At 38.8% G+C, this 20,622-nt stretch overlaps 1 protein-coding gene across 3 annotated transcripts in view; it reads right to left on the reverse strand.

Moving 5' to 3' along the window:
• slc4a11 (solute carrier family 4 member 11) overlaps positions 1–20,622 on the reverse strand; it is a 98,607-nt gene that overhangs the window by 63,516 nt on the left and 14,469 nt on the right. For 2 of the 3 annotated variants that reach the window (XM_055158012.1, XM_055158019.1), the window contains exons 2-3: positions 11,075–11,125; positions 4,633–4,749 (exon numbers count right to left, since the gene is read on the reverse strand). In XM_055158012.1, the coding sequence (XP_055013987.1) occupies positions 4,633–4,749; positions 11,075–11,125 (168 nt within the window). The remainder of the gene's footprint in view (positions 1–4,632; positions 4,750–11,074; positions 11,126–20,622) is intronic. The other variant, XM_055158015.1, reaches the window with a different exon arrangement.

The following is a 20,622-nucleotide window of genomic DNA, read 5'->3' on the forward strand; positions in this document are numbered from 1 at the left end:
GGTGAACGAATCGCTCTGATTACCATAACACTGGCTGTTGTTTAGCTCACAACCCAGGCATTACCACACCACGCCAATCGCTTCAGGGAAAACACTCGCCTCCACCTTGTTTTTTCTTCATAAAAATCAGGACTAAATTTTGAACGGGTCATCAAACAACAGGTCTACATCAGCAGTTTCACTCTTGTCTTTTGTTTTCTTGAAATCATCCTTGGAAGGTCCGTGGTCAAATCCGAAGTCTTCAAGTTGTTGGAGTGAGAGAGGGCTGTCCTTCATCGTGACTTTTCCACTTGAGTATTCAGCCAAATTGATTGAAGTGAAATGGAACTAGGCCCCGTCCTGGCAGAAATATAATCATGAAATCAATTCTATTTATGGGTGAGCGTTTGACAGCTGTATGACAAAGTCCTGGGAAGACAGAGGGACGGACACGCTTCAAAAGTGAGTACCAACAAACAACCTCCTCGTGCGATCAGCTTCAAATGAACATTTAAATACTCCAGACACAGCCATCAATCACCTCAAGCGCCTTTGTCACCAGCAGTACTCTTACACCAGTTGACAAACACAGTGGATCATCTGTGTGTGTTTAATGGGAGTGACAAAGCCCGTGACATTACACAAGTGTTATAGGTCAAATCATCTTTTCATCAAGAACCCAGAACAAACACTTATTTCTTTGCACATTTACAAGTGTAGGCAGGGCATTCATGTGAAGAAATGGTGCAAATCAAAAAATCTAATACTTTCAAAGCCTAATCTAAATTAACCTGCAAATTGTTAAACTTAATTATTTGCTATTCATATGTTGCAACTGATGTCATCGACATTTCCTAGGGGGCAAAGCAAACTAGAGTCCTCTCTGTCTGAAGTTCTGTAATTCAAGTTATACTTAAAATCTGAGCTTTGTTTAACATATAACACACCATAAAGAACTGACTGGAACTACAACAGATGAGCTGATTTGTGCTGTTAAACATCCCTCTTAAATAATATTCCAGTCACAAACTAGCAAGCATTAGCCAACAGTTTTTCACTCTCACCTTTTGTGTTGAAAATCAAACACCTAAACGGGACCAAGAACACTCATAGTGAGCACAGGCTCCTGAAAATGTGTTGTTTAAATCCATTTTGTATTTTTCTGAAAATTAAAAAAAAAAATAAAATAAAAAATCAGGCTGTGCTTGCTAATGTGTCTACTGTGTCACCATGGCAACATTACTCTATAGACATACATACAGTACCCCTCAGCGTGAGGTCACTGCAAAGTATGACTTGTTTACTGAAAAGTTTACTGCATGTTCTTCTGTTTTGACTGAGAGACTATTGCAGTACTTTCTATATCTGGACAAAGCAAAAAACTATCAACGGTCCCTGCATGTTGGGACAAACAACTGATCTTGACTTGATTGATTTGACAGACTTTTTATATTGGTTTGTTCAAAATGTGCAGTTTTCTTCCAACCTGATACCTACATTAACTTCAATTCTTAAACAGGAGAAGACCAAATTATTCTCACTTGAAATCGTGGCTTTGTCTAAAAATGGACAGACTCCCATTAGTGAACAATGAGAGCGGCGGGATTCAAAGACGTCCTACGGATGTACTTTACAATTAATCAGAACTGCACTTAAATTAACTCAAAGTTGAAGGCCATTTAAAACATATCTTTGGAGAGGTGCATTAAAAATCCAGGAGGGACAGCGTTATAAAGGTCACGAATCAGCCTGGCACCAAATTTCAAAAGTACTCAAGGCATTGCAATAGAAGAAAAAAAAAAAAACAGGGAAATGCAGAAACAGAAATTAATTAATTATAAAAGGCAGATGTTTTCAATTACATTTAGATGGTGTGGAAAACTTGGATTCATTGGTAGGGCTGAATGATTTGGTAAAAATGTGAAACATTTTCTGACAAGGATTACAATTGCTATTGTATTTTTGGTTCATGTTTTAATTAAATGATTCACGTTCATATTTAAAATGCATACGGAAGACTTGACAAAAAGACTGAAATATGAACTGACATAAACTAGTCACATTTGAGAACATGAAGATTTCATGCAGACATTGATTTCATGCAGACCAGACATTTTGTAGTTTTTGTGGAAATGATGGCACTTCAAAAAACTGCAGCCTTTGCAATAATTTGCTATCTCCATCCAAACAGCAATTTCGACTGTGATTAATCTTGCAGTCCTATTCATTGGTTACGGTGGACAGGTCTCACAGTGTCTGACCATGCGAAATAATGAAATAACACAACAATTAGCAGCATAAATGAAACACCTCATAGCTCTGGGATCACAGTCAAGCGCTAACTTGATTTAATGTGGCACAAAGCAGCTGAAGAATAGCCCAGATTAGAAGTGGGAATTAGATAATAAAAACTGGCAACTATACATCCACAAATAGTAATTAAAGAAACTAAACCAGTTGTTTATACTTAATTAATCTACATTTTTAGTGTTACATTGACCTTGCAGATAAAAGCTCTATAGGGGGGCTGGAGTAGTGCATGAATAATGCAGTGAAATGTGTGTATTGGTCCTGACAAACAGAGTCGCAGCAGGGGCCTGGTCCTGGAGCTGTCACTGGGTTCACTCTGACTGAGCTCTGCAACTGTGTTCATGAACCACTCTCTTTATCTAAAGCTTGTTACAATCCTCACTACTTAAATTACAAGTCTTTGTGTGGCAATAGCCTCCTTGGTTCACTTTTTTACTTTGGGGGATTTCAAGAGGATTCTGCAGTAGATGGCCTGCGAAAGCAATCTGGGCTGTTGCTATAGCAATTAACAATTTAAAATTATATGTTTTTTTAATGGTGAAAAGTCCTCAAAATGCCACATATAACAGGAGGCTGAAACCGTAGAATAGTAAACCACTGAAAAATAATCATGAGCTTTTACTTTAATTTCAAATGTGACAGAATGTAACAGAGCAGCACATTTGACCTTGACAAAAGCACACACAGGTCTAACGTTGCTGCCACAGACTTAAATGTTATTAAGTGTTACCCAAACACTGAGCCCAAATATTATCACTCCCTATTTAGCATCCTCTACAGGGGGTCTTCAAACTAAACAGCATTAGTGCAGATGAAGCCTGGGGATTTCACCTATCTCCCCTCTCCTCTCTCTCTCTCTCTTCCTCCCTCTTTCTCCTGTCCCTTCTTTCTCCCCTCCTCTCCTTCTCTCCTTCCCATTCTCTCTCACTGTCTTTAGACGCCCTGAGTGTTACTAAGTATGGCGACACGGCCCAAGTGACACATTCACCTGTGACACTCGTTCTCTCCTTCTCGCGGCCCAAAGCAGCACCTGTGGCCGTTGCTGTGGAGACGCGCTGACCTGGAGGGGTTTTTCGAGATGAGGTCAAAATCAGCTGCACCTGGAGCTGAGGAGCTGTCTGTCAAGTCAACACCTGCCATCGCTGGGCTGCACGGGACCCAATGGCAAATGACTTTAAACTTCTCCAAGGGCCTTTGGACAAGTTTTTCTTTACTTTATTCACTACCACTCTCACTACCACTACCAGTACTATTATAACTTTGGAAATGAACATAATGAAATATAATATTCTGCAACAAACATTTCAAATCCCACATTATGTTTATTATACCATTTATTATACCAACAACCTCAAATGCAAAAAAAAACAACCCAAAAATCATTGTTTTAACGACTGTATTGTTAATTCATAATTGTACAAAAAATCCAATAGGTAGCAAGTCTGGTTATGCAAACGTAATTAAATTTGGCCTGCATTTCAAAAGCACTTTCAAATGTGAGTTAGCTCAGCTTTTGTCTAATTTCTTTACTTTTTTTTACTTTTTTAAAGGTAATTTTTCTTCTCCAGAGATGTGCAGTGATTGCCTTTGAAGAACGCAGCTCATGATATAAAAAGTACATGAAGCAAAAGACGAAGATTGAACTGCTGTTATTGATTACGGTGTAGGGAAACAGAGGGTTTTATTGACTGGCGAGGCATATTCAGGCTCACAGATCTAATTTTAAACCTTTTCATATTGGGGCAGCTTACACCATCCTGAACGCACGCTGGCATCAACACAAAGCTACCACAGGGGGTTTGGGCAGCACAGCACAACATCACTGGGACAGGAAGGACATAATCAAATGCCCAGCTGCAAAACAACAACCAACACATTTCATTGAATCAGCCGTGGGACCCAGTCAACTCCATTTGGGCAAAATTATGACTGGATTACATTTCCAAATGCACACAACACAATCAGCACGCTGTCACTCAGCCTCCTGTTCAGTCTCTGTGGTCTTGGGAAGACAAGTTGGATTTGTTGTCAGAGTCAAACTTGTAGCAGTGAAACCTTTCTGTGTTCCACTGCTACAAGTTGTTTTCAAACCTTTGAAATAATCCATCTAATGTCAGATCTCCAAATGTGAAAATCATAGAAACCTCAAGAACATTTCTGAAGTGAAAAACATATAAAGATTTATCAACACTGATTCAATTAGGGCTGCACAAAATATTGAAATCACAATTTGAATAGTTACAATTAGAGCTGATTATCCATTGTTAACAATACGATATCATGTCTTTTTTCAAAAAACTGCAAACACTCCACACCCTGTGGGTGCGCTACAGCAGTACTGACCTGGGCCAGGGCTGATCTGGTTCTCGTACAGGTGAATGTCATCTCCGCTGGCGATGGGAGAGTCCTGTCCCTCCTCTCGGCCCTCGCTGCCCTCCTCCTGCTCCGCCTCCCGCTGCTCTGGGGACACAACAGCACAGGGTCACCTCTGGGACCACACACCAGGGATTTACATAAAATAAAATAAAAAAATAAAATAAAAAAAAAACACTCTAAAAATCTCATCCTGACAGACTTCTACGCCACTTCCTCAAATTCATCCAAATTCAAACAAACCAAGGTGCATTGTGTAACTTTTCTGGTGGAGGGTCCATCAAATGCTTTTCTCCATGGAAATATTATTGATCTGTTTAAAATGTTTTACAGCATGGTATTAAACCTTTCTATAATCATGGAGACCAAACCAGGTCAAATTGTAGATCTGATCTGTGGAGTGGCAACACCATGCAGTCAGAATGCCTCTTTTTCTAGGTATTTTTGAGCTGTAAACCCATCTGTAACTGAATAAATGTAAGGTAGAGCTATTTAATGTCATATTGTGGAACATTATAGGCAGAGCAATGACATATCCATAACAACGAGCAGGTGACAAACCCTCCACCAGAAAAGTTACACAATACACCTTTAAACTGTTTAGTTGTAAGCAACTGACACTACCAGTACCACCCATTTTATACATTTGTAATAAATAAACATAATTAAATATAATGTTCTGCAACAACAACTTCAAATTGTACATTACTTTTATTTATTTTACTTTTACAACCTCAACTGCAAGAAAAAAACAACAAGCCAAAAATCACTGTTTTACCGATTTACCATTCTTTCTTATTGATCTGCATTGTTAATTCTTAATTGTATAAAAATACAATTGGTAGCAAGTCTGGTTATGCAACCGTAATTATTCTTTAGATTGCATTTCAAAAACACTTTCAAATACGAGTTAGCTCTGCTTTGTGTCTAATCTAAAATGATTTGTACTGAGAGGGAGAACAGTGCAGTACCTGGTTGATGGATTACTGACTTGTATGAAGCAGTGAAACATTATATCATGATTTTGGTTGAAAAGAATCAGTTGTCTCAGAGTCCTTTGTAGGACCGAGCTAGCTCTCTGCTCAAACAGTGCTTTAAACCCGACTCTACAGAAAGCAGTATGTTCCAAATGTCGTCGTAGCGATCACAGACAATCTCTCACACTCTCACTCTTTATCTGCTGACCTTATCCCAGAACAAGCCCCAATTTGGTTTCCTTTCAGTGCAGCCTGCATTGGGATCATCCGTGAACACTTGACATTATTTGAACCTGGTATTGTGGTCTGCCTCTTCTTACCGACTGTGCTGTGACTTTCAACTCACCTTGGGACGAAGACTGCACCAGCGGGAACTGAACGCAACAAATCGCTCCTAAATGTCGCTTTGCACAAGTATGTTCAGTGAAAATGTTTCTTGTGCTAAACTCTGAGGATTTGGTGATAGTTTGAACGAGAATCGCAATCTAGAGCTGTACCTAAACATCCACATAGCATATTCACAAATAGTTACTTATTACATTCTCTGGGGTATTAAAGGTGCATTGTGTAACTTTTCTGGTGGAGGGTCTGTCAGATGCTTTTCATCAAGGAGATTATATGTGATATATGAACCCGATATAATGGTAGTTGGAGCTGCCGATAGCCGATATAATCGCCGATATATTTAGTGATGTAAAAATTCACTGTAAATCTTGAATTGTTTAAAAAAACTTAGGTTTGGCTCTGGTGGATTTTAAATTGGGTTTATTTAGGCAACATTTTTTGTTATTCTGCCTCTTTACATCATATTTACAGACAGTAAGTTGGCCTAATGGCATTTTTGCATCACACTGTAGACACTAGTGATGGGTATTCCAGTTCTTTTTAGAGAACCGGCTCTTTTGGCTCGGCTCACTAAAAGCTGCTGGTTCTTTTGGCTCCCAAGCGGCTCTTCAGATTGTTTTGTTGCAAGCAGGACTAAAGCATGTCTAAAGCAGGACTGGATCAGGACTGAACCAGGTCTAAACCAGGACTGAAAAAGGACTAAACCGGGACTTATTTATTTTATGCTAAACTACAGCCAAATATGGTCGTTTTTTGTTGGGGTTTTTTTAATCCTATGTACAAGCAAATTTCTCAAAGTTTCGTTTTCAGCCGCTGCCGCTGTCAAACTACCATGAGTCTGCATGCAGCGTGAAGAGAAAAAAAGTGAGAGAAAGAGAAAACACGGCTCCCAATAAGGAGCAGGCTCTAGTTGTTCGCTTCAAAGAGCCGGCTTTAAGAGCCATTTCGTTCGTGACAGACCCATAACTAGTAAAGAAACTAGTGCTATTAGCCTTTAGCCGTAAATACGTGCGTGCCGCGGTAATTAATTATATGCACAAATGTCATAATTTACACGTCTATTCACAGCTCATTTACATATCAGTGCAGGTCCAGTAACAAATATACAGCCAATATAATCACTTTACAATAGACCAACAGAAAACAGTCTGTTTATGTGCAGGAGCTACAGCAGCTAACCCATAACAAATGACCAAAACTAGCTTCAAAGTCGACATATTTCCAACACTCACCGCTCATACAGGCTCCTCCTCACATCACAAGTCTGCAAGTCCTTTTAATTCAGACTCAAACCCATTGTCCATAAAAAGAAAATAATCTCAGTGTTTGGATCTATGTCTACTGATGTAAACAAACACACGTGAGTGACGCGACTCTGTGGTGTGTTCAGGGACAGTATGGACACACACAGACAAATGACTCCGCAGATAAATACTGATGTGGAGCCACATATTAGGACATTTATCTGTCTGTAAATTGGATTAAATGAACAGAATGTAGAGAGTCCAAGATTTTTAACGACGTCACATGCCCACGTGAAATATTGGCCCCTATCAGCAAGCATATCGGCCGATAGCTGACATGCCTCCAGGCGCTCATATCGGCCGATAATATCGGCCAACCGACATATCGGTCGGGCTCTAATGGAGATGTTATTGCTTTGTCTGGAATGTTTCACAGCATGGGATTTAATGTTTCTCTGTTGATGGAGAACAAACTAGACCAAGTTACAGGTCAGATCTGTGGAGAAGCAACAACACTCACAGTCAGAATGTCTGTTTTCTATACATTTTTTGGCTATAAAACCACCTGTAATTGAATAAATGTAAGGTAGAGCTGTTTCAAGTCACACTGTGAAACATTCTACGCAGAGCAATCCATAGAATCCATAGAAACAAAAGTGCGATGTTCCCTTTTATTATTTTGAAAATGCTATATTCTCTAAAAACTGTGTGTTAAAATGTAGTTTTGTACTGCTAACCATAAAGAGGGTTTGAATAGGGCCCAGAAGAGATCATAAAATTACTCAAACATGGTTGGATGAAAAATAAAACTTTGAAAACGCTTTGACAAAATTTTACAAAGATGAGTGGGTCTGGAGCCATATCATTTCTTCCCGATTTCAGAGGGCGTGATTGGCAGGCGGATTAACCAGTTGAGATGTATGCTGCATTCACGTCAAAAACAAACATGTTGCTTACACATAAAAAACGGGAAAAACAACATAAAGGACTGAGAGACAGCACAGATTTTTGCAGAATCAACAAACGAAGCACCAAACTCTTATTTATCTCAGATAAAAGAAGTAATTTATTTTGTTCTGAAGGTTACAAGAATTTTCGACAGGAGATGCCTAAATCTGAATTGCTTTGCATAACGTTCTGCAAAAGCGTTTTCTTGTGCAGTCCAGAGCTGTGCATGTGCATGTGCATGTGCAGTTAGAGGTGAACTGAAATTGAAGTGATGAGAAGCGAAGAATGTTTGATTTGAAAATAATAAACGCAACACATGTTTCCCTCAAATGTGTGATTTTCTGCTGCAGACTCAGATGTCACAAACAGGAAATGTTGAAGGTACAGCCTGAACTCAGAGACTGAGATGTAATACAATTCATGTGTTTAAACTTCTTGTTCACTGGTGACACTGAAGGATTTTCAACAGTCCAAAAGATGAGATTTATGCTTAATTGCTAAGGCAGCAGTTCTAGATTTGCATCACTGTGAAACCAATGAATAGGCAAATACATAAACAAAAAGATTAACCTGTGGACTCGCCTTATTTCACAAAGATGTAGCACATTACTCCACATAATTTGAGTGCTGTTTCTTCTTTATTGCTATAATAAACTTTGGACAGAATTGGAGCTTTAGTTTTACCAAAAGTAGATAATACGCTGTCCATTATAAAGAGCAGACCAAGCCTTCATGCTTTTGTGAGTGGTAAACATAAAAACATGTTTATTTTCCCGAGACCTTTCACACGGCGGATGTAATGTTCTGGTACATTCTGGAGATGGAAGAGCACAGGTGATAATTGGAGTCTGTTGTATGCACTGAAAAGATGACTTTAATCACAAAAGTCCTGTTTATGTCTCAGATGGAACACAGGCTCATCACCAGGCCTGGCCCATGTCATATTGTTCATGATATTCTGTCATTTGCTTTGGGGGGAATATGAAATTTGGATATCATGATAAAACTACTGCTGCTACTACTACTACTACTACTACTGCTACTGCTACTACTACTACTACTACTACTACTACTACTACTACTACTACTACTAATACTACTACTACTTGAGCTGAATTTTCTCTCACATGTCAGGGGGGGTCTGACAACTTACATAAATAGTGTATGGATGTGGTGACTGATAATGAGTGGGAGTATAGTTTTACTTACTGATTGACTGGGTGAATGCTTGCATTACTATATATTGTACTTTATTAGCATGTACGTCTTTTATGACATCAACCTGAAGGTAGAAATGCAAGAAAACGTATTTTAAAGGCCACATTTAAGTATTTACAGCTATATCACTGATTATATTGTCATTGCCAAATGTTTGCATTTATATTGTGATTAAAATGTGATATTGTGCTACCAAAGTTGTTAGATCACCATTAATACTTCTAGAAGGACTGTATTACGTTACTAACTATTGCATACAATAACTTCACTTCCAAAATGTATTTTCTGGGCATTTAACTCAATTTAACCTTCATTCCAAATGTTACTTGCTTTAGTGAACGTTAAAAAGGACAAAACCTGTCTCTCCGTACTTCTCAGTCCAAGCATGTCTCTCATGTAGATAGCTGTTGTATAATTGTGATGGGCGTATTTTAATTAAACCGACACCTGGAGCAAACAGGGCAGTATACAGCGCTCATGCAAGTGTGTGCAGCCGAACTAGGAGCGCTTCGACACAGATCTGTCTCCTGCTTTAGAGAAGTGCTGTTTTATGAATCATAAATGTCACATCAGCTTTTCAGTCTTCTTTCTATTTATTCTATAGGTCTGGTATAGGCTCACATTTAATACAGCCTCACGGGTAATGACATAGGATTAGCATATTAACAGTATTTGGACAAAGACTATTTGACCTCCTTATGTCAACAAGAGAGTTTGGCTTTTCATTTGTTATTTTGCAGAGCTTAAAGGTCCTATATATGTGGAACTGGCTCTTGTGAGCTTTAATCTGTGATTTTTATACCTCATCAAAAACATGCCTGCAGTCGTTTTTTGTTTCACTCACACATGTTTGAGTAATCCTTTATTAATAGTTTGTTTACATCTCAAAAGCTCAGAATGCTTTGTTCTACCTTGTGATGTCATGAAGCGGTACTTTTCAAGTTAACAGCTACTTTTTTACCTTGAGTTCAGTAGAGACTGGCAATTTCAGGGCTAAAATTATCAAAAAAATTCTTGTGAAGATGGATTTAAAAAACATAGGAGTGTATTACCACATGACATCACAAGGTGGAACAGTTTTCTGTTTGTGAGAAGAACTCAGTCTAAATATGCAGGGTTTGTGTGTTAAACATGTGTGAATCAAACAAAACACAACTCCAGGCATGTTTGTGATCAGGAAATAACATCATAATAACATAGATCAGAAAAGAGGGTAATACGGGCCCTTTAAACCCAGTGTCCAACAGTAATGTAAATGTAATGTAAGTCTATTTATGTGTTAATAAAAGGCTGCCTAATAATGCTCCTTTAGGCTATGTGTGGACTGGTGTGGTGAGGAGTAATTGGCTAGGGAGGACAGGGAGCTTTTTTCAGTCGTGAATGCTTACTGCGCCACATACTAATTGGGCTCCTCTCCTTGGGATGAAGGTAATGAAACTGGGGTTAACTTAACAGCTGGTGCAGAGTTTAAATTTTATACCCAAGCTTTGAATAATGTGAGATTTTCCTGCCCACGTTCAAGTTCATCGCACTAGCACATTACTGACTGCATCTACAAAAACACCATTCCCTCTTATCATGACAAGTCAAAGAAAGTAGTGGTGTACCCGCTGTGGCTTCCTCATTACAGCAGGCTTTGTTTCAGCCCAAAATAAAGGTAGCATTTTTGAGTCGACTCACCCATTTCTTGAAAAAAGTATCCATTCTTGGACATCCCAGAAGGAGGCGCCTCTGTAAGAAACACAACAGAGACAGGCTTCAGTTATTGTGACAAAAACACTGACTCCCACATCTTCATGTTTGGGCTGTTAATTGTTATTGCAAAGTTGAAATGAGATATGACAGACATTAAAGCAAGGAGCTGAATCCTTGTTCTTCAGAGGTAGTGTTTAGAAAGGAAACACCTGTTTATTTCAAAGTAAAAGGACATTTGGGCGTTTAGGTTCACTGAAAGATCGCTCAGTGTCACAACAATAAGCTAAAAGTTAGCATTTTGAGTAATGTAGCACACAGTTCAAGTTACTTAATAAATGAGAATTTATGGACAATAAACTCCGTATCTATGTTATTGTTTTGCCTGCAACGCTCCACAATAGAGTATAAAACCCAATGGAGACACCACAGGGATTTTAGCAATAAAAAGTAAAAACTTTTTTTTACCTTGTTTTTGGCTGAATATTATGTATAGCAAAATATTATGAGTTATGTGTATCTGCACAAGCTAGTAAAAATAATGCAAAGTTAAAAATAATAAAGGGGATGCTTCCAAGGCTTACTGTCTGTCGGGTGAATTCTGACACAAAATGTTCTGATTTTGAACAATGAAAATGAACTTGTGGATGCTGATAGTCATCCAGACTGAACATTTCAAGAAATCATATTGAAAAATCTTGTACATGCTGGTATATAAATTTTTGTTCTGTTGTGGATAACAGCATATAATATAATGATTATATTGTAAATGAACAGCGGAGACAATACATGTACTGTAGCTGTTTCCTTTGACATGTGCAGGAGCAGGCTGGGCTCTGTAGTAGTGTTTGGTCTGGCATGCTCCTGAACTTGAGATGTGATTATTACAAGTTCACAACAGTGAGAAGAGACTGAGCGTGGTGAACAAAACTAACCCTCCATTACACCAGTCCACCACAATCACATGGACTGCCATCCCACACATGGTTAACTTTACTACCGAAATATTGTTGGAGTTAGCTCCTGGCAAAAGGACAGCCATACCACGGGCAGTGAGAATCCCAAAGGCTAATGGCTGAGCGTTAACACTGCATAACGCAAAAGAAGTCCAGCAACAGTCAAATCACATTCTATATCACTACTCTGTGGCCATCACCATGACGTCACCATAGCAACGAGTACACAAATGCCGCACTGCTCTGAGTAGGGACTACTTTCACTTAAGACATTGACATAACTGATACTTGAGACATTTACTGCAACTGTGAACAGACTCACCGGTGAGACATTTCAGTTGGTAGTCGTGGTATAAGCACATTAAACAACTTGGAGCTGTGCGTTATCGAGTTTTAACACACTTTGCAGAGTCGTAGTAGTTTAACACTTACTTTACTGTGTAGTGAGTGCTTCTGTCAGTTAGTGTATCCACATTTCCAAAAAATGGTCTGAAACAACACGGGCAATCACTACCAAAACATATTGCTTTGTGGGGTGAGGTAATGCAGCTGTAGAAATGATTTTTGCACTCGTAAAAAGACATTTGTGGTTCAATGGATAGAGTATTGAGTACTGAGGAAGTTGGTCAGCCCCAGCTCCCAGTTTGCAGAAGGATCAATGCTTTTGTCCATGTGGTAATTACACTATTGACCAGAGGAGCCCTGACATACAGAACATGAATTAATTTTGTTCTGTTGCTGTTTTTTCCTGTCAGTTATTTGGCCAATTTTAACAATACATAATTCTCTTACTCCATAACTGATGTGGTCAATACTCCAGCAGAGGCCTGTGTTTCATCAGTCATTTTTGTTTTTCATGTGATGATTTGAACATGTTCTGATCACAGAAAAACTGTGCAATGACATTTGTGAACATTTGACAGAACTGTCTGCCCTACAGTCTAATGGCCTCCACCACAAACACGTTAGCTTCAAAAACCTCAAGTGTTGGAGTCTGCAGACCATGACAAGTCAGATTTGTCAAAGCGTTTGAAAACAGTAAACAGACTCAGGCAAAGTTGTGTAACAGACACTACGGTCCTAAAAAAATAAAAGTGAAAAATTTGAAAAATCGTGTCATATGTTTTATGGAATTGTTTTTACTTTGTTTTACAGTGCTTACCGCTGTTTTAAAATGTGTCCAGTGATAATGTGTCCGTTCAACATTTCTTCAGCTTCCCAGAATTATGTATTGGGATGTAGCACCATTTTAAAAGGCAGAATATCTCATTCTGAAATGAAAGTTAATCTGGTGGAGCTACAAAGGAACAGACGGTGAATCTGAGAACAACATCTCTGCGTGTTTGTCACACGGAGCAGACGCGCGCTGAATCCTGATACTTTGAAGGTTATTGAGACATTGTGGGCCCAAGCTGAAGGAGGGGCTGTCCAGACTGAGGAAGAGTAAGAGCCTTTCTACAGCACTAAGCCAATATGTTTCATATTCATCCTAGAACCAAAGATCAGCAGCACGTGTCCCGGGGGTCTCCCTGACTCCACTGCACAAACCCTCTCCACAGGCACACTTAGACAGCACATAAAATGAATGGAGTTTCATCAGCTTTCTGTCTAAATTGAATTAAGCAGCTCCTAAAATTATAATGAGGAAGACCGTCAAGAACGCCCTTTGTAGAAACAAGTGTCCAGATTCAAATGTGTTCGCTTTAACTGTTGTTGCTCACTAAATTAAAGTTAGTAAACAGGTAGTGTGTCTGGGGATTCATGTATACTCATAACAGTTTGCTCTGTGAATCCACACAGGTAATGAAGACGCTGCTTTTTAAAATGATATTTGCATTTCACAATGAGCTGTTCTCCATTAAGTCTCCAGGCATTTAAGAGCAGTCTGTTATGCTTAGCAATTTGTTTCTGAGTACAGCTAAATATCAGTGTAATAAAGAAGAAATGATAAGAGAAGGACTCGTTATAATGAGGTAAATCAGTACTGGCAGCTTGACACATTTTGGAGACTAGTTCTGTTATTCCTCAATTAAAACGACAAGGACACAACTCTGGGGTTATGCACAAATTTCTGGGCTAATCTGGTTGTGCCAGTTTAATAATCTGATTTATATTATTATATTATGTTGACTACATCATATCTGTACAGTATAGTTTGAGTTCAATTACATAATACAATTGGTTCATAAAGTCAGATTGGGATAATGAAGAATTAGGCCAAATAACTGACTTTTTTGTCTTTAGGGCTGCACTGTGAATAGTACACCATAAAAAAAGAAAATCATAGTCATATTTTGATCATCGTAACTGTTATCTGGACGATCAAAATGTAAAAGATTTCTGATTTTCATCAATGATAAATTTTATTAATGAATATTCTCTATGTGGAGTTGCCTGGGATCTAGAATACTTTACAAAGATATGAGTCTGGTCTTTGAATTTGTTTTCAAATGGGGGTGACTGACAGGTGGGGTAGGCGATTACGGATGTGCATATCAAAAAAAAAATTAAGGGAAAAAAAAAATCACACAAATGAACCAATTTTATGTCATATTTATGATGAAAAACATTTCCCAAATTCTCCATTGACTTGAATGGGATTTCTGTTTAACTGGAAGTGCCACCACAAAAAAGTACAGTTTAGGAACATTTAGAGACAAAAGTGGGAGGGGCAGAATAAGGTAGATAGAAAGAGATGTTCTGGATTTGCCAGCCAAAGCCCACAGGCCTTCAGTCACCACACTGCAACCTTTATTTGGTTAATAATGTATTTAAAATGTCTCAATGAACAAAAGAAATCATTGTTTGAAAAGTCGCCAAATAAAAAAATTAATCGCTGACAAGTCGACTTCTAAAATTATCGTCAGCTGTAGCCTTTGTCAGATACATTTTGTCTTGGGTGCACAGAAAGTATCAGCATCGTGAGCATTTGATAGACAGCACACATTTTAAAATGGAACACATCAGTATAAACTTCTGGAAATACCTCTTTGTATATGAGCGGTAACACTAACAGTGACAACAGGCTGGAGCAGAGATGTGATCTGTGACAACATTCCTCAAAAACATGGCTCCCTGGTGGTTTGCTCCTCACCTGCTTCCTGAAATATTGAACAGAAAAATGCAGAGCGTTCCTTGGCACTTTTGTGTGACATTTGGTAGAGATCATTGTCATGGTGGTCACATCCTTGTACTCGCACACAGAGGTCCAGCACAAAGAGGTCCAGCTGCTGATGCATTAAACATAACATTGGTAAAATAAACACTTGTCTGTTTCACTAAAATGTAATAGACACTCAGCTCTGTGCACGACCTATTTCATCTTGTCATTTTCTGCATTATGTCTAGCTTAATAAACATACACACACATCCACTGACAAGGTCTTTCAGCATATAACTCCTAAAGATATGTGACATGGCAATTACTTCATATGATATTGCAAATAAGACTCCAGGTTCCATGTGTGGATCTATATAACAATATGCAACATCACCATTTCGTTATGTGTCTCTGTTTTATGATTTCACACATTCTCGCCAGGCAGAAGAACAGGGAGTCCCAAATTAATTTTAACTTAGCCAAAACCAATAACAAAAAAAAACAAAAAAATCTAAAACAGGCAGCGATAGTGACGAATATCTAGTGTTCAATCTCCAGCAACACTCTGTTTATTAAGCTTCGGCAAAAGTGTTGACTGTTTTGTTTAAGCCTGCACAATATATTGCAAACTAATCTAAATCACAATCTACAATTATTTACAGATTGTAAACAACAAAATATCCTGTCTTTATTGATACTTTGCAGCTGATGTCATCCAACATTCCCTGGGGGGCTAACGGAAGGTACTAGTCAGTCTGAAGCTCTGTGACTCAAGTTAGACTTTTAGAGTTTTGTTTTAACACAATCTGACCTGACAGAGCTGATTTAGATGGAACTACAACAGGTGACATGCTTTGTGCTGTTAAAGTCAAGTCAAGTCAAGTCTGTCTCATATGATATGAACATTTCACCATATAGATACATGTAGAAACCCTCAATGTGTCAGTGCAAAGTATCAAAAACTATATGCACATTCAGCATTGTGTTGGTTTTATGACTTCGCAGAGACACACTCTCACTAAGCAGAAGAACAGGAAGTCCCAAATTAATTTTTACAAAAAAAAATCTAAAACAGGCAGAGATACCGGTGAATATTCAGTGTTCAATCTCCAGCAAATTTAGGCAAAAGTGCTGACTGTTTTGTTGCATGCACATAATATATTATAAACAACAACATATCCTTATTAATATCTTTTATAGAACAATCTTGTACCTATAGGTTAGACCTCCATGAACATGTTCTGAGATTCATGGCATTTTTATTTTCTTCTTGATTATTGTTATATAATACAATACAACTTACTATACAATAAAACTGTTGTTAAAATATGGGACTTATTCATAGTATAAAAATTATTATGATTATTCATATGCATAACTTTTTTAAACTGTGAGAAACTTGAATAATTATTGTGATATAATCCTTAATTGCAATTATTTTGGCCATGATAATCGTGAGTCATGACCACATTTCAATATCGTCCCATGCCTACACGGAACAAATTCCTACTTTTTCAACATATTATATTGAAAATCTACTCATAATTACAATACTTGGTAGAATTTTTATTTTCTTTTATTACATATTTTTTTAATTGTGCAGCCCTCGTGTGTTCTGTTGACTGAGGCCCTCATAGTAAATAAGGTAAACTTGTTCTATCATCAGATGAAGAGTGTAGCTGCAGATTAGGCCTTGACTCAGTACTGTGTTCTGTCTCTTAAAAAGTCCACATTCCTCTTTAATCCACAAGGTCTAAAGCTCAAAGAAAGAGAGAATATGGTGCTGTGTGTGAACTGTTGGACTGATATTTTCTTTTGTCCATGGGGAATACACCAATAAATAATGAAATGAAAGACACCACAAAAATGAATATCTCCTGGTGAGACCAGAGGCAGGAGGTGTTGAAAAAAAACATCATTACAAAAATACTTTTCAGGTAATGATACTGAAGAAAAAAAAAAAAAACTCACATTGACAGTAAATAAAGTTATTAATAACAACTTGAACCACCATCATTAAATTCTGATTGACAAGCAAATACTACAACAAATTACAGAACAACATTTTACATTACACCATTTCCCATGACCATCGGCACACTAATAGGAAAAAACACAGATGACAAAAAATACCAGAATTTTTAAATATTACAGCAACAGCAAGGAAGATAGAAATGAATCTTCTGCTCAAGGAAAATTACAGTATAATTGAGTCAACTGAAGTAAAAGTAATTTTGCTTTAGTTTTTTTTATGTCCAATTAACCAATTCCCGTTGTGAATGGGTGCATGAATTAATATTTACCTGACATGTATCAAATCCAATGCAAGAGAGGCGAAGTAAAGAAGTGTGTGTGTTTATTAGGCTGGTGATGTCAGCTTTCTGTGGCTGGGGCTAAGGCTCAGAGCGAGGCGTTGCTCCGATCAGGCCTGTGTGCACGCGGCTTTGGGGCTCCTACAGATGCATAAAGAGATTTAGGAGGATTCAAAGGAGATGTGTGATGGCTTTAGCAAATCAATGAGATCTGGCAGCGGGTTACTCTGTGTGAGACAACAACACTCAGCTTGTCTGTGGACACTCACTGTTGGGCTAAATTTAAACATTACAGCAGCAGATCATAAAACATACTTTTATTTGACGTTATTGAGCTGTGGCTTTCAGGGAGTGAACAGAGAGTCGTAGTTAACAGTGTGTCTATTTTTACTGAAAATACTGTATGTCTGTGTGCTACTGCTACACACAGCAGATTAAACCTTACACACACTGATGTTTGAAATGAGCCTTCGGCTATAATCTGCTGTGTTTACTTTCATGTTGTATCAGGTCTGTTCATTAACATGCTCTTTCCAAATCAAATAAATAAATAGGGACATTTGTCCTTTGCATTTGACCTATCCTTGAATGCTGCTGGGGTGAGCAATGGGATTCAGAGTGCAGCGCCCATGGGACCCAAATCCAGATTTTGAGCTAGCATTGGTCAGGACTACCTTAGCTGGAGGATTTTAGCTATAGTTTAGTATAGTGGGTTGATGGGGGAAACTGCAGTGTCCTGAGGAAACTCAGACATTTGGAGAAACATGCACACTCCCTACAGAAAGGACTGGGTGGTCAGGGAGTTGAACCTGAAACTTTCAATGTGAATAATAATAGTAATTTTCATAATATTGTATGTGTTGTGTGTGTTTTATATGATCCCTTTTGGATCAGGCACAAAAAGGCACACAACTATTGAAGGTATGTAAAATATGAGCAGCTAATGTCATGACATAGTGTCTTATTGTTATTTTTTAAACAAATCTAAGTATAAATAGAAAAGAGGAAGTTGTCCTGTTGCCAACAGGAAGCGTGAAGCAGTAGTGTTGAGATGTGTATCAGTTGTCGCAGTGGCACATGCATGCTTGTACATGTCACAAACATAGTGCCTGGTGTCAGTGCACACTGTGATATGTCTCAATAGTGTCTGATAGGAACTATCTGTAAAGAGATGGCAGCTCTGTTTGATGCTTCTGCAGCATTTCAGATTTTGCATCCATTTTTGTGACAGAAGAGTTTGACAAAGGCCGAGCAAGCACACAGAGATGTGGTGAGGATTTCTGCCTCTATAAAGTGTAAAGGCCTCTCTGGTCCTGGATCAAACACCTCCTGACTCTTTGTTCTGCTCTGAATCCCCTTTTGAATCCTGATTTTCAGAAAAAAAACAAGAGAATGTAAAGAGAACATGACTTCCCGCTGTCCAGGCCGAAAGGAGACATCTCGTACATTACATTGAAAGATGGTTGTGGTGATGGGCGCCTCAGGCAAAGTGAAGCCTGCCCAGTACATCTAACATGATTTACTAAAGCCTGTGTTTGCAGGAAAAAAGCACTTTCCTGTCTGCATCACAATCACACAGAACAGCCCTATTTACCAGCACATGATTTTAATAAACAATCTGAGACCAGACCCCAGGAGACATTCACTGCTCCTCTCACTCTTCTCTCACTCCTCCGACTCCTCTCGCTTCTCTCTCTCCTTCAATTCCTCACTCTCCTTTCAGTCTTCTCTCTTACTCCTCCTGCTCCTCTCACTTGTCTCGCCCTTATCCCGCTCCTTTTACTCCTCTTTCAGTTCTCCCTGCTCTCACTCCTCTGATTCCCCTCACTTCTCCTCTCTTTCCTCTCACTTATCTCACTCTTCTAGCTCCTCTCACCCTCTCTCCTCTTACTCTTCTCACTGCTGTTGCTCCTTCACCCTCTTCCTCCTCTCACTTATCTTACCCTCTTACTCTCTCTCCTCTGACTCCTCCCACTCCTCTCTTTCATTTTACATATAATAACATTCACAGGGTTTTCTTTCAATAAAAATGTGCCCCGTCTCTGGTTTCTTTGCCAAATCCATTGCAAAAGTAATTTTACATTTGTACAAAACCTACAGTTTCTTGTGAATAATACCAAAAATAAGATGAAAGGTCTCTGTCAGTACTATGCAAATGTATTAAAATGTATTTAAGATGACGTGTCTATTAATAGTTGACATTTTTACTCTGGTTTTGGACAAGCCATACACAGCTGTTAATGTTCTGTGAAACAGGAGCCAAAAAGCTGTCCAAAAAGCAAAAACCTAGTGCAGCAAATGTCACTTGATCTTCATTAACTAAACTGCTCATTATAATGTGAGTGAAGGAGGATTTCTTCTTCTGGTCTCAGGTTGGTTATCTTTTCAACTTTCACCAATGACTGTGGTCTGTCTATGGCAGTCAGTCCAGAGCTCCTTCATCTCAGCTGGTGCTATAAATCTTTAAACAGCTCTCCCAAAAAGCTATACTTTCATTTCTGAAGGTAATTTCCTGGTCTGACTGTGCACAGTGGGGCAGTGAGGGAGCGCAGATCGGGACATGGGAGAGATACAAGAGAGTGCTTTGGATGAAGATGAAGCACTTGTTTAATATTCTTGTTTACCTTTGAACAATAATGTGCATCTAACATTTGGGCTGATCAGTTTTCATTACTGTGTGGCTTAGTTAAATTTATCTGTGCAACTATCTTGAGTAAAGACTGCAGCTGCTGTGTGACAGCTGCAGGCAACTACTTCTGAAAAACTTTCTTCTAAAGTACCAGTTATTGGCCTAACCCAACACAGACTCTTTCTTAATTGCATCCAAAAATGTGTTTTGATGTGTATTAAATGTTTAGAGACAACAGGAAGTCAACTTATACGACCCTGAGAGTGCGTAAAAAGTTGAGTCAATGCTTTGTGCTGCAGGTACATGCAAAACAGATGAGAGCTGGTATTTACAGGAGAGGTGAGGCTGCCAGTCTGGATGGAGGAGGCTGAGTGTGTGTGTGTGTGTGTGAGTGTGTGTGTGAGTGTGGTGGGGGAGTCTAGGTGGACCGGAGCAGCTCTGCGGAGGGGGCGGCCCTTGTGCTGACTAATTGTGCCCACAGGCGGCTCTGGCCCCATCCTGAGTGGATCTGCAGTGTTCAGAGGGAATTCCTCGACCAT

Source organism: Boleophthalmus pectinirostris, unplaced genomic scaffold, assembly GCF_026225935.1.
Source record: "Boleophthalmus pectinirostris isolate CB_2022bp ecotype Guang Dong unplaced genomic scaffold, ASM2622593v1 HiC_scaffold_10, whole genome shotgun sequence".
Classification (NCBI taxonomy): Eukaryota; Metazoa; Chordata; class Actinopteri; order Gobiiformes; family Gobiidae; genus Boleophthalmus; species Boleophthalmus pectinirostris.